This window comes from Rhipicephalus microplus, chromosome 4 (assembly GCF_043290135.1).
Source record: "Rhipicephalus microplus isolate Deutch F79 chromosome 4, USDA_Rmic, whole genome shotgun sequence".
NCBI classification, from domain to species: Eukaryota; Metazoa; Arthropoda; class Arachnida; order Ixodida; family Ixodidae; genus Rhipicephalus; species Rhipicephalus microplus.
Window position 1 is genome coordinate 58494177 of NC_134703.1, and position 15005 is coordinate 58509181.

The 15005-nt window shown below is 45.1% G+C and overlaps 2 protein-coding genes across 2 annotated transcripts in view; one reads left to right on the forward strand and one right to left on the reverse strand.

The window, feature by feature from the left end:
- Positions 1-15005, forward strand: part of LOC119172009 (uncharacterized) — a 247083-nt gene that overhangs the window by 119286 nt on the left and 112792 nt on the right. The gene's annotated exons all lie outside the window — the stretch shown is intronic.
- On the reverse strand, positions 149-7148 carry LOC119172012 (NPC intracellular cholesterol transporter 2). Its single transcript, XM_037422973.2, has 4 exons — positions 6962-7148; positions 5795-5893; positions 1712-1890; positions 149-306 (listed from the first exon to the last, which is right to left on the reverse strand). Exons 1-4 carry the CDS (start codon positions 7050-7052, stop codon positions 226-228), a joined length of 450 nt encoding a protein of 149 aa, XP_037278870.2. The 5' UTR covers positions 7053-7148; the 3' UTR covers positions 149-225.

Genomic DNA, 15005 nt, shown 5'->3' on the forward strand with positions numbered 1-15005 from the left:
TCACCGATATATGCACGGAACATTCAATTTTATACCAATATGTTAGCCTACAGAGATGTAGTTGCATTCTGCCAGATGTGTTCGTTTGGTTTCTTGGTAATCGCTGCATTCTAGCTATTGTGACACATATTGCTCTTAGGTTCACAGCTTAAACTCGTTACCAGCACTTTATTGCAAAACATGATGTGGACGCTTTTCTGGAAGTATTCCTTTGCATTCATTCCATTAAACCAGTCTAACAGGAAACGAAATGCATGCAGCTGTCCCTTTTTCTCCAGTTAGCTTGAGCTTGGCTGTTGTGTTCAACTGAAACAAAAAGCAGAGGAGTTTGGTAGACTGGTTGTATTATTACTGGTCATGATATTCAGTAACAATGGTGTACACTGTCACGCATAAGTTCAGTTTTGTGGGTGTATCAAATAGAAGAACAAACACCTCTTTATCATCACATCTAATGGTCACTATGATTACATATCATAGTGACCATAAAAGACTATGTCTACTTAGGGCAGGCAATAACCGCGTAGCCGAACCACGAGATTGAAGTAACTAGAATAAGCATGGGATGGAGCACATTTGGCAAGCACTCTCTAATTATGACAGGTAGATTGCCACTATCCCTCTAGAGGAAGGTATATAACAGCTGTATCTTGCCAGTACTTAGCTATGGAGCAGAAACCTGGAGACTTACAAAAAGGGTTCAGCTTAAATTGAGGATAACGCAGCGAGCAATGGGAAGAGAAATGGTAGGTGTAACCTTAAGAGACAAGAAGAGAGCAGAGTGGATTAGGGAACTAACAGGGGTTAAGGATATCATAGTTGTAATCATGAAGAAAAAATGGACATGGGCCGGGCATGTAGCGCGTAGACACGATAACCACTGGTCATTAAGGGTTACTAACTGGATTCCCAGAGAAGGCAAGCGGGTTAGGAGACAGAAGGTTAGGTGGGCAGATGAGATTAAGAAGTTTGCAGGTATAAATTGGCATCAACAAGCACAGGACCGAGTTAACTGGCGGAACATGGGAGAGGCCTTTGTCCTGCAGTGGACGTAGTCAGGCTGATGATGATGATGATTACATATCAAAGGTTTTCATGCAGAACTGGTAACTCTACTTTTGCTCCTTGATCCTTGGGTTACTAGACAAACAGTTGCTCCTTTCCAAACTAGCTCAGCCTCTCTGCTAAGAAAATGATTGTCAACTTCTCAACTGTAAGCTTACGTACTTCTGGTTTTCGAGTGCTGCTGCCGCAAAAGACAGTTATAGCATGTAGATGTAATCCTATTTTCAACGTGTTGCCTGTTTCAATTGAACTGATTGCTGGAGAATCAACGATGCATTGAATCGAAGGTATGACATTCAGTCAAAAACATTGTTTTGTTTAGGAAGTTCTCTTTTCCAAACTTTTCTGCAGCTCAATAAAAAATATTTCTCAACAAAAATTGTTCCTGCACTGTGCCTTTAACAATGCATTTGCCAATATTCTATATGTCCACCTGTCTGTAAGGGCAGAATTTGTACGTACTGGCTTCATGTTTTAATAAAAAAGATGCTATAGTTATATGTAATTAAGTGCGGCAGTTGCACAATTGAACCATATAACCAGTTATCTCCAGTACACTCTGCTTATACAGAACATAAAGCAACAGAAAAAAAATATTTATCTGAAATTTAGTTTAAGTGAAAGACAAAAATTATATTGTACTCACCCTTGGGTAAATAGGCTTCACTTCAAGATCATACTTGAATGTATAATCGGCGCCCTGCTGTATAGGGCACTGAATACCTCTTCTACGGCAGCCATCTGTATCCGTAGTTGGTAGACGGAGCTCAAGATCGTCCTCAAGAACAGCGCTGATGCCCACCCTTAATGTACGAGAATGTTGATCTACAAAAAACCACATATTTTGGCATTCTGAGGTGAAGCATACTATGCTGCATGCATTTTAAAAACCATAAGGAGTGTAACGAATTATCTTTCTCACAGAAGGTAAGAGCTGTACAGCTCACACTTCTAAAAAATGGGCAACAATAATTATGTCAAGCCTTGATGACTTCATGTAACAAGATTTTTAGAAATTTCCCATTTATGAAAGTTTCTTTGATTCTGCAAAATATATACTACCAGCCAAATGTGCTAAAAACCTTGAAATAATGGAATTACGTTTTTGCATAAATGCGTCACAGGAAAACTGGACTGTTCAAATACTTGGAAATTTAGCGTTTTGTTAGCCGCATTCATGGGTGTTCTCAAAATTTGTCTTGAGGGGTGCAAGCTCGTGTTGCATCACAACTGGGGTAGGAAGAAATCACTGGTGAGGTTTGGGAGGAGGCAAGCGTGGGCGGGGCTTGAGGGGGGGCAAGTGCCTCTTTCGCACCCCCCTGCTGATGCCCATGGCTGGATTACCAGGATTGCTTGAAGAGGAGTCTATCATAGCTGCATGAAAATATACACTGTAGGGTCTTATAAAAACGCAAACTCATATCTGGTTGACGTACTGGTTGATGTGCTAAGATTTTGTTCCACCAGAGAAGAAACACATTTTATTTTAATATGAGAGTTCGTGGTTAATCTTGGGTCAAGCCCTCTTGTAGAGCCCCACTGGCCGCGGCGGCTTGCCAGGCTTGGTCTAGGGCCACCATTTGGCTTCCCAGGGCCAACTCGGAAAGCCATGCCCCCCTGCATTACATTGCGAGTGTTTCCCGTGAATGCACCAACTCAGTACTGATTGGGCTGGCCACTACATACATTCACAAGTCATGTGTAGGTGTGGTTCTGTGGTCACTTCACCAGAAGATATCTCTGTTGTGCATACCTGTGGAAAACTCATCTGTAGTCTTAATATGTGTGTATGTGCTCGTATGAGGTGGTGCCACTCCCTGGCTTTCTAGCTGCTTAACTTCGGATGCAGAGGGACATACTTCAATCTAGTAAGATGTTGGTTTTCCAGTAGCTGCTCGCTTGATATGTTTTGTTCTTTATGGTGGCTTGCGAGGTGCCCTGAGGAAGGTTCTTCAACTCGGCCAGTGAGTCCACAAGCTACTCAGTTAGCCTCCGTATTCCCCCTCAGGACCACATGTCATCGACTCTATGCGACGCCATGTACGTCTGTTGATGTGTGCCCCAATATATCAGTGACACATCTGGGAAGTGTGCCTCATATAAGTGATATATAAGTGACAGGCACCTTCTGAGTCTGCCAAAATATAGGTTGGGTTTTTTCAGATCTCTGGTCGCCAAAGCTATGGCCGCTGCCTTTGCGATGGTACTTAATCTGGTGCATAGAGACGCGCAAGCCACGACTTTGTTTTCGTTAGTCACTGTCGTTATATATGCCTGTTTTCTGGAGCTTTGCGATGGTGCGGGATAAAGACTGGCATTGATAAAGTACTAGGTGTGAGGATCACTAGTTCTCTGAAGGAGTTTCTGTGTTCTTGCTTGACATTGCTTTTTGTTGTAGAGCGGGTGCATATTCTTTTGTAGTAATTCAAGTGCATGGACTGGATGGGCTCGTTATATACAATGGCAAAATTATACAGGCAAAAACTACATTTTTTTCCTCCATTGATTACATATGTCTATATGTTTGCGGTTTAGCTACGGCTTACGGCTTTATATGTTTACGGTTTAGCTAATATTTTGATTTAATTTTTACCAGGCTTTACAGTTGGGATTAAACTAGATGGGCTGGCGCAGAGTGGAGGCAATCAAATATTAAGGAATAGATGTAGAAATTTTCGAGGACATTGTACGTAGTCCGCCGCGATGGCGTCGGGGTTACCGTGCTCGGCTGCTGACCCGAAAGTTGCGGGTTCGAGCACCGCCGCTGCGGTCACATTTTGAGGGAGGCGAAGTGCGAGTGGCCTGTGCACTGAGCGATTTCAGTGCACGTTGACGAACACCAGAGGGCCAAATTTTCGGAGCCCTCCACTATGGCGTGCCTCATCATATAGTGGTTAACTCGTAAAACTTCAGATAAGCATCGTACTGTACGTATCCAGTTGTTTCCCGTTTCTGAAGCACTGTGGCAAATCTTTTGAGGCTAACAGTACTGTAAAGCTGGACAGTGAAATATGTAGGAACTCGGAAGAGCGGCGGGGTCTAAAAACGCTTGTTATTCGATTAACATACTCCGCGCTTAATTCTCCGGACTCGGAATCGCAGAACTCGGGCTCACGCTCAGGAGTTAGAACGATGCAGCGTGCAGCAGCAGAACTGTCAAAACTCCGGTCACGTTGCATGCGTAAATGTCACGTGACCTAAATAGCAACGTCACTTATGACGTCTAATACCGCCAAAATTTGAACGAAGGTGAAGATTCAGAATTCACGGTGTCTACTTAAAAAGCTGTCCGAATCAATTAAACGCCTAATTATCCAAAATATCAGAAAAACAATCAACCAATGTCTATTGCATTAACACACTTTCGTTTTCTTGAGTAACATATGGCGTAATTATATTGCAGAACTATGAAAAAGCCACAATTTTCGTCACTTGCGACTTCATTAACAATGTGAACGCGGCTAAAACCGCCGTCTGAAATGTCCTCAGAACAAATACCTTATCACGTACCAACAACGTGATTGTGAGATGCATGGAGGAGGGAAACACTGGTGGAATGTGACCAACCCTTTGTGAAAGCCCGCGGACCGTAGATGTCGTTTTCGATCCTTTGCGTAAGTCGTACACTTTTGCGGCGCTACGCGCTCAGCGTACTCCGAATATCGCCCAAATCAACCGGGTTGCGGCTAAGTACAACTGAATGAACGGGAGTTTGTTGCCGTTGAGCAATGCATGCGATTTTCGGGATTGCAAAACACATACAAATTATCCGATTTTTCGAATTAGCAAGCTTTTACTGTATTTCCATTTTGCCAGTGGCTTATTATGGTTGGTGTGGTTGACCAGTAACATACGCCGTGCCGGCTAGCGGTCCTCGCTGTTTGGTGGCTTCGCTTCTGCCAGTATCAGGGTCGACAACGACGTGCCACTGTACCATGTGACGTCATACGTACGTTTATGTTCGGGTCATTTAGCTCTCCCACATGTGATGGCGACCAGGAGTGGCACAGCTGTGTATCTTCTGGTCCCGCATCTCCATAAGCGCACAAATTACGCAGTCGCAGACAGCGCAGCTTCTCGATTACCCCCTCGCCTCTCCGCACACACGCACAGGCACACTGACACACTAACGCGACTCACCGCTTCTTTATCCCTTAGGACAGGGGTCTCAAATACATGGTCCGCGACTTCACATGAAAGAAGGTCTAGTGTATTTGCTCAAAAGTACTCCCATTATTTTCCCGCCAATTGTAATTAACAGCGCTGAAATCGGGTGAGCTGCACAGGTGAGGCTGACCCCAAGCATTCATTTTTTTTGTCGTGAAGCTTCCCATGCGGTCATTATCAGTTGAAACACCACCGTGGAACGAAAACAATATTTCAGAATAGGCGTAAAAGCTCTAGTATTTGTGGAAATCAATGTAGACACGTTTTTTGAAAGTGATGTCGGTATCAATCAGAAAGGACCCATATATGGCATATGGAAAAGGCGTTCTTTCGAATGGCAACGTTACATTTTGCTCAAACTCTCTGCTTACCTAAACTCTTTTTGCTGGCGTATGCAAGGAATTAGCACAGATTCAGAATGTGATTCTTAGGAGTGAAATGGCGGACAAATGTTGATATACTTTGAGAAAGAGAAAAGTGGACGGAAGGGGGCGAGGGGGAAAGAAACCAAGGATCGAGAGTCTTCCTGTTTTGATGTTTGTGGGAACTATATGTTTCTTACCTGAAGTAAATGTCATGCTGATTCTTGCTGTATCACCTCGCTTTATCGCACATGGTTCTGACGAGCAGGGTTCTATGAGGACAGACTTCACAGTACCACCTTAAATCAAAAAAAAAAAAGAAAAAGAAAGAGACAAAGCGAATGTCTTATTAAAAAAAGTTAAGCTCGTAAAGAACATCCCACGCGTCGCTTAATCTAACACCGCATCGGGGCCAAGGTGCCAAGAAGTGCAGAAAAGCCCTGAACGTGACAGATATAGAACTATAGTGTCTTCAAGTCTCATAGAGACTTCAGACCGTACATAACGGCTCTCGCACCAATTATGGAACAAATTCCCCTAGTGGCACGCGTCCATCTAGACAGCTGTGTGTACCCAAGCGGTGACATCCGTATACACGTACGTGTGTCACCGCTTCAGTAATATATCTCTGCTGGCACCTGCAAACCATTCGATAAGGCGTGTGTGCCGGCTGTGTTTTGTTCCGCCAGGAAATATTTTTGTCAATCTAAATATTTGCTTTTCGAAGACACTGAAATTGGTGCCTCCGTGTATACTGCAGCAGTGAATAGCCCTTATAACTTACATATTCGTGTTCGCATACTGGCTCAAAACCTATAGTTTGCTGTAGCCACAATTTCTTACCAGTCTCATTCCTCACGCGAGAACGTGTATGCACGCCCGTGCTAGAAAATATGTATATGCTCATAGTGAATCACCGCGCAACAATCAAGACCAGGACGATAAGAAGAAGTGCGAAAAAGGCGGTGGCTTAATACATCTAGTTCATATTCTTCCGAAACGCGTGACCCGGTACCGAAGAGTCTTCTCGGTGCCGCTTATATATGCGCGTTTCTGAAGAAAATAAGCCAGTTGTACACATAATCCAAACTTATTTTAGGGCGAGTCGGTTCACTGTAGAGCGAGGGAGTAACAACACGAACGCACACCCACAACAGGAACGACACCGACACACACAAGCGCTGATTTACAGCAGCATGGCATGGCAGGATGTAAGTCGCGGTAGTTGAAAGTCAGCGCCTTGTTCATCCTCAGTCTCATTCGTCCCCGTAGTTTTTCTGAGGTTTACCACGCACGACCAACTCGCCCACGTTTTCACGTTACTAATTCCTATAAGTTACACAGCCAACTGCAAAGGCTGCACTCACCGCAATTCTTGAACGAGATGTTTCGGACCTGTGCCGTCGTCGCGCTCAGAGTCGCGACGAAGATGAACACAGCGAGAGCGTCGGCGTTCATGCTTACAGCTACTGCGGACTGCGGAGTGTGAGACCGACGAGACGACGACTAGACGAGTATTCGCGCAATCTCGAATAAGCAGCGTGTCTGCACCCAGCGCTTAAGTAAGGTTGCTATCGGAGATCCAAGGTGAATGCCGAACTGATGTTATTCCTGTCGCCGCGTCCTTCCATCATGGTTGAGTGGTCTTTACGTGAATGCATACGCATCCTTTGCCGCGACAGCTATGTAGCTATACCCTGCCACAGAAAGAGAAGACAGATTTTAGGCTCGTAGGTGTGCTAGTGTTCAAGTTACTTCATACCTCATATTTTCCTGTGGTTCATTATCGAGGCGTAACTAAAGAAGCGGCTTGCGTCGCGTGAGACGAAAAATTAAACATAAAATAAAATAAGTTGAAAAAACAAAATGATCTATGTGTAGAATCAGGTATGCACTTGATATGTACTTATGACATTTAGTTGGTGAGCCATAATGTTGATGAAGCAAAGTACAAAAGACTTAATTATCAATTGCACTTCAGCGCTTGCTGATTGTGTCTTCATTATGCGCGTGTAAATGTTTATTTTGTGCGCAGTTTTATCAATGTAAAGCATTAACATTTGGCAGATCTGATCACACCTGGTTGAAGAGGCCGGATTAAAGATGAAGTTTTTCCAGCACTGCTTTAACACGAGCTAGAACCCAACGTTTTGGAATCGCTCCGTTTAATTCATTGGGCGATGTTGAATAGGGAAAATGGTTTGGTACGGGGGCGTTTGAGCGATTGTTGAAATCGTTGCCGCTATTAGAAGACATTGAACATGAAGAAAATCACTTGTGATGTATATTTTATTCCAGTCATCCGCCTATTAGAAGTTTCACGAAGGGACAATCATGTGCAGCTATGTGTATACTCTTAAGGTACTTCTATAGCGCGAAACAGAAAATCGGCACTAGAGCTGTGCTATATGTTCACTTGACACTGAAGTCCATCGTGACAACCTGGATAAACGAACAGTGCTGCGATGTTCATTCCAGCGCGCGGCAGCAGCTATACGAATACAAGCCGAAATGATGCTGCGTCAAGCAATGCCTTGAAACCACAAAGAAAGCAAGCATTATCGTAAGCCCTAACTAGCTAATACTTACTATGTCCCCTGATAGCATAGTGTGTGAGCTTCGTAACAAACAGTATCTGATTTACAAGAGACACCAAACTACGGAGGTGATGACAATAATGAATATGCGATACAAGACGACAGAGACAGACTGGTCACGTATCATGACATATTGGCAAATTATAAGCAACAACGAAAAGAATATCCGCCACCACACAAACAGCTAGACAGATCTCAAGAAACAGATTGGCGAAGATTGCGAACCAGAACCTTTTCAAATCGAGTACACCTGAACAGAGTAAATTCCAGACAATACCCACAAACAAGCTGTATACCCTCTGTAAGCACGAACACTCAGATATGGCACATATTCTATGGCAATGCACACAGGTCACAGTAATATACCGAGAGGAAAATATAAAGCCGGACCTTCTCGAGGAGCGTTGGCTAAGTGCGCTGACTAGCTCAGATCTGCACGACCAACTGTGGGCAATCCAGCGGGCCCGGACAGCGGTGAAAAGGCTGCACCTCACCGCACAAAACGTCGGGGTGACCTAAGCCCGGACCGGTAACCCTGCAGGGTTTCTTTTTTTATTTCTTTAATGAAGTTTTTTTTCCGTCCGTCCGTCCACCGCATGTTACGATCTGCATTCGCCGTCCCACTGAGCTTGTTGTGGCGGAGGTTCACTGCACGTATACACACCCGGAATCGCTTAAGCACGGCTGGTTGACCTTGCATGTTGTTCTGGAAAGTATACGCAACAAGTTCGAGAAGACAACTCAGAATAATAATGTATTGCGCACATCTTGCAACATTGTGGCAGCTCGAAAGTCCTTCGCGAGGATGCGGCGTAAATGCGAAGAAAGCGGAAACGTGCACGCGTGTGCATCGAAGGGTTTTCCGCGTTCAAGATCGTTTACAGCCGTATTAACGGTGCGAGGCACTCCAATGAAGGTGATATGTGCAGGTCTGACGTACGCAGGACCATCTCTCAGGTTTCCGCGACAAACTTTATTATTAATTCCGGCGTAGTCGGGTGTGCGCGAAGGTGTGATGCGTGTACCGGATGCGTGCGTACCTGAAGGATTGCCCAACTCCGAAATGCTATAGTGTGCATGCGAACACGAGGCGTTCTGGGATAAATGCGAGACGTCAAAAGGGAAGGCTGTTTGCTTGCGACATGCAGTCAGGTAGGTAGGTAGTAAACTTTATTCACTCAGTTGACAGGAGAGAGTTGGGGAAGCCTATAGCAGCGTGACCTGCGCTGGTTTGACTGACGCTGCAGCCGCGCAGCGCTGGCCGCTGTTGCCAAGATGACATCCCGGTGTGCTTTGATAGTATATGCCGAGCTACGTGGTGCTGGAATGGTCCTGGTGTCAATCAAACCGTTTCAGGACACGCTGCGGAGTTATGCTCGCTGATGACGGCTCTACGCCGTCTCAGGTACAGAAACAACGACATCAGAAAGATTCAGTGAGGAGCCAGTATACTATTAATCCAAATTAAAATGGGGCACAAATGAATGCGCGTTTTTTTTAATTGTGGGATGGTACGTGTCTGCGTTTGAGATTATTCTTGATTATGATGATTATAATGACTGCCCGGCTACTTACGGTAAATGCTAATACCAAATTATTCGAGTCAAATTGAGCATTATGAGAGCCCATTAACAGTTGGGATGGGATGGACTTTACTGAGTAACATGTGGTCTGACATAACGCCAGAACTCACGTTAAAGCACATACGTCAGTATCGTATAAACGAAGCGCGCTTTGCGGCTTAACAATGTCAATATATATAACACGCCGCTTTCGATATCGTATTGCCCCGGGATCGAGCAACGCTTGAATATAACCTGCTGAAACATAGGAACAGAAACGAAATGATGCCAAAAGGTGGAGCCAACAAGAACAACAATTGTCGTTAATCCGGTATGCTGTCTGTGTGTAGGTCTACTTATGCAATGCTCATTGCTTTGTTGTAAAATTTGATAGCCTGCACTGCAACCGCAACTGAAGTTGCACCAACCTTACCTTTCCAAAGGAGCTTCAAGACTTGTCGTGGCTCTGTGGTAGAATACCTGATTGCCTGGAATAATGGTTGGATTATATTCCTGCTTAGATCCTTAATTTTTCATCTTTGCATTTATCGGGTCAACGTTGCCGCTGTCAGTTTCCCTTAACGCTCTCACAATTTTTACAGCGTTAAGAGAGGACAGACCGTTACGGCGTATATCTTAACTGTCAATTAGCTGTGGCACATGCCCGCACACAATGCCCGTGGCATACCGGTATGTGCCACGCGTGTTTGGAGTACGGAGTATGATGACGTGCGGGGCAGGATTTTGACGTTATTTATGCTGTGACCAAAGAGCCATATTTCTAAAACCCTGTTCTCATTCTGTGCCAATTTCGGCCTGCACCATTTTAAGGAGACGATCACGAGAGCACCCAGGAGGCTAGATAGATAGATAGATAGATAGATAGATAGATAGATAGATTAAAACGGTCGAAGCATCTGTGGCTCGCCAAAAAAACGTTATTTAATTTGCATACACGGATACATAAGGACACAGAGGAAAAAAGGAGACAGAAAGCTAGCAACTGCCAGCTGGAGGCACACAGCGCCTGCTCACTCTTCCGGGGGAGGGAAGAAACAGAAGAAAGGAAGAGTAGAAGTAAATAAAGAACGACGAAGACTTAAACAAGCATAAGTAAAAAAAAAGCTCGTCTATATAGGAATGACTAGGTTCGTTTGGTCCATAAAAGTAAGTAGAGCTCGATGGGCTTGGTTGCGTCGGGAAGCACAACATCTCGGTAAGAGATAATCGTCTGCGAATTTATACTCCTTAATCAGCAAAGCCCTCTGCGTAGCAAATGCGGGACAGTGCACTTTGAGATGCTGAAGTGTTTCGCAGGAGCCACAAGCAGCGCACAATGGACTGTCCACATGACCTTGACGGTGTAATCGTTCACGCGCCAGTACAGAGCCCACTCTTAGCGTATATAACAGCACTCTGGAACGACGAGGGAAGCCACGGCCACGAACATGGTAAAGGAGCGATACGTTCGCCACACGCTGGTCTGGGTGCTGCGAGAAGTGCTTCGCATTTAAAATCACGCTTCGAACCGGAGTCAAACTCTGGCACTGTGCGCATTGTTCGTGGCTCTCAGGCATTTAATACCACAAAACCACGCCGGCGCTTGATACCTCCTACACGCCTCAGGTAGGGGAATCGTAAGCCGTGGTTGCATTGGTGTCTACTCCCTTTCATATCAATCTAGTAAAAAAGGTATAGTTGCCAATGTATAGTCAACCGTAGCTTGGAGGAAAATTGAAGTTGATATGCTAATTAAATCGTTATAAAAGCAGATCGACAGCATCACAACAATGATTTACGTTGATCTAGTAGGAGAAATACGGTGAAAACAGCCGCTTACGATATATGTGCATTATTGCACCGTAGCGTGCAGTTCGTTTTACTAAAATCATTGATTGATTTGTGGGGTTTAACGTCCCAAAACCACGATATGATTATGAGAGACGCCGTAGTGGGGGGCTCCGGAAATTTCGATCACCTGGGGTTCCTTAACGTGCACCCAAATCTGAGCACACGGGCCTACAACATTTCCGCCTTCATCGGAAATGCAGCCGCCGCAGCCGGGATTCGAACCCACGACCTGCGGGTCAGCAGCCGAGTATCTTAGCCACTAGACCACCACGGCGGGGTTCGTTTCATTAAAATCAACATATGTGCTGTGAACGTGAGTGGCGACGTTATGCCTGACCGTATAAGATGCCGTTTGGGCACCAGTATATAGTCGACGTGCCTTGTAAGACCATGATACACCCATAACTACTCAACGTGCACAAAGACGTCAGCGCGACTCGCAGCGCGCGTCTCAAAGCAACAGAAACTCGATTGTGCGCTTTTAGATGCGGAGCATCTTATACTCGCGCCTTGTAGTGCGCCGTCTGCGCCGTCCGCGCCATCCACACCGCTTCTCGAACATTCGACAGCTGACGCGCGCGCATGCGCCGTCGCGCCGTCGCCCACTCTTCCACCATCTGTGCATCCCTTCCTCCTCTACACACCGCGCGCGCTTCACTCCTCCACCATCTGTGCACCCTTCCTCCTCTACACACCGCGTTCGACATCTACAATTCTCCTGATTCTCCAGTGGACGCGCATGTGGCGTCGCGCTTCGAGAACATTCAACAGCTGACAGTGCATGCGCCGTCGTGCTGTATATATACTCAAGGTCGGCGCTCGCTCGCTCAGTTGCCGCTCGTCGGTTGGTTTGTACGGCGCGTCGACGTCCAAGGTCGCGGTGAAATGAATTCCAACGAATCCACAAACACAATGATCGACGTCCCTTCGACCAGCGCCGCCCTTTCGCATACGTGTGTACGTGTTCACTCATTTAACACCCCCTCCTACAACCACGTTAACCAATTTAGCCATCGACCCAAGTAAGTCGCAATTTAACACCCCATTTCACAACCACGTTAACCAATTTAGCCATCGACCCAAGTAAGTCGCACTTTAACACCCCGTTAACCAATTATATGCTCCGCATCCTCCTCAGTGTTCCCCCGAGGGAAGCTGCGGGCAATTTTTTTGCTTACTTATCTTTACACCTGCATGTCAGATTTTCACCTCACTCGTGGCGTCACAAATAACGCGCTAAGTGCACAAAAAAAAGTGCATATAGCTTTTCGCAACCTTCAATCAAGGACGAAGGCTTGCCATTCCTGTTTCGCTTTTGCTTGCTTTGCGTTTCGTCTGTGCGCAATTCAAACGCAACAGCGCATAATGAAGAAAATCAGCAGGTTTCTGGCGGCTTCCTCGATGGTACAGAAAATTATGAAATCACGCTTTAGACTTCAAAATAAGTGGATGAACAAGAGAAAACAGACAGCTGGTCAGATGTAGTCGTTTGAGACAGGTCGCTGACAGAGCGCAAGGCAAATTATACGAATATTTTTGTAACTAAGTCTCCCTGTTATTTCGTGTCCTGCATGCATGCTCGGTTTCGAAAACTTAGGTGTGCTAAATGCAGACTGCACAGACCTCGTTCAGTTATTCAATGCAGTCTTTATTCATTTTTTTCTTTTCGTATATGATATGCATTTTCACCTGTGGGTATGTGAAGCTGCCGCTGTTCTAACAAACAAAACTACAAAGAAATAGCTGCAAAGTAAATAGATTTACCAGAGGGTTTAAAGTTGAAAAAAAGATGTGCACCTGAGAAGGACGGCGAGATGTAGGCATAATGTAATTGTGGGTATGAACGAAAATAGGATCATTTTAGGGATATCCTTCAGAAGGACCAAATTATTATTATATTTGAGGTTACTCGCTCGTTCATAATAGACAATAACGTACCTTAGTAAGCTATAAGTTATCCGAAAATACCTTGTCAGACTAAAGAGAAAATGAACGCGTGGCTTTCTGACGCGGCGCCGCTCCCTCTCACATATGGAGAGAGAGGGCGCGGAGCCACGCGTCACCTATAGTGACAAGAGAGAGAGAGAACCACACGCTGACGCGCTGCAAAGTAGAGTGAAACTTTGGGCTGGTTGGTTTTTGCATAATGAAGTACGCACAGCGCGAACTCAAGACGGGGATACAAAAGAAGATACACAAACAATTAAGTACTGACTAGCAACAGAAGTTTTATTAACACGAAAAGAAATTACAAACAAAACCCAACAGAAAAAATAAAAGAAAAAATAAAAGCATAGCAAGATTTCTTCCAAGGGATGACTACATGTGCTCTTCCAAAAAAAGATATTTTTTTTGTCGATAAACAGATAGAGGCCGTGCTGATGCATAGCGAACCTTCTTTCGCGATATGGGCGGCTTCAATGATTTCGCGAGTACGCATGTCCTGATGTCTGCCGATGATTGTGGCCTCTTCAAACAGGGGCGTGCAACCACAGAATCGGCAATGGATGGCCAGAAAACCTTACTTGGCATTGCGCGCATTGTTTGTGTGCTCACGAAGGCGGTCATATAGACACGTTCCTGTTTGGCCTATATATAACGACACCCGCATGAAAGAATCCACTAAATTACATTGTGCGTGCATTCTACATATCTTTTGCGATGCTTGATCGTGCACTGGTGTTTCTTTTTCTTTACATTCTTCACATCATTGAAACCCCCCATATCGCGGAAGAAGGTTTGCTATGCATCAGCATGGCCTCTATTTGTTTATTGACAAAAGAATTATCCTTTTTTGGAAGAGCGCATGTAGCCATCTCTTGGAAGAAATCTTGTCATGCTTTTATTTTTTATTTATTTTTGTCTGTTGTTTTTTCGTATATATTTTCTTGTCGTGTTAATAAAAATTCAGTTGCTAGTCAGCGCGTGTCTGTGTCTCTTCTCTAGCCTCCCTGTCCTTAGTTCGCGCTGTACGTATTTCATTGCGCTGCAGAAGGTGCGCGCGGTCAGGGCACGGTCAGGCCTTTACACAAAAGACCACAGCTGCGCAATCGTGCATGGTAACCTAGGCGCATGCAATAAAAAATGCGCTTAATGCAGGGTCACATTACGTTCACACATAACTACTTGAACGCAGAAGCCATCTTATTTTTCTTTTCAGTCTGTGTGTTTATCTTGCGCCGCCAGCACTGCTCTCTATAGAATCGTAAACGACGCAGGATTTCTTCCCCCACCCTCGTTCGCACTGCCTTTGTGGTCGGTCCACCTTCAACCACGCGACGATGTCATATGAGGAGGTAGTTAAATGGCATAACTTGGTAAGACAACAAAGAGACGGCATTATGACGTCATACTACATTGTACCATCTCATGACGTCCTCACATGACATCGTCACCTGGTC

What these genes read in the sequence shown, in the direction of transcription:
- LOC119172012 (XM_037422973.2), bottom strand. Translation starts at nt 7,052, where the DNA reads ATGAACGCCGACGCTCTCGCTGTGTTCATCTTCGTCGCGACTCTGAGC. An exon ending in CATCTCGTTCAAGAATTGCG is followed by an intron (nt 5,894 to 6,961) that starts GTGAGTGCAGCC and finishes TTTTGATTTAAG; the next exon opens with GTGGTACTGTGAAGTCTGTC. An exon ending in TGAAGCCTATTTACCCAAGG is followed by an intron (nt 307 to 1,711) that starts GTGAGTACAATA and finishes TTTTTGTTTCAG; the next exon opens with TTGAACACAACAGCCAAGCT.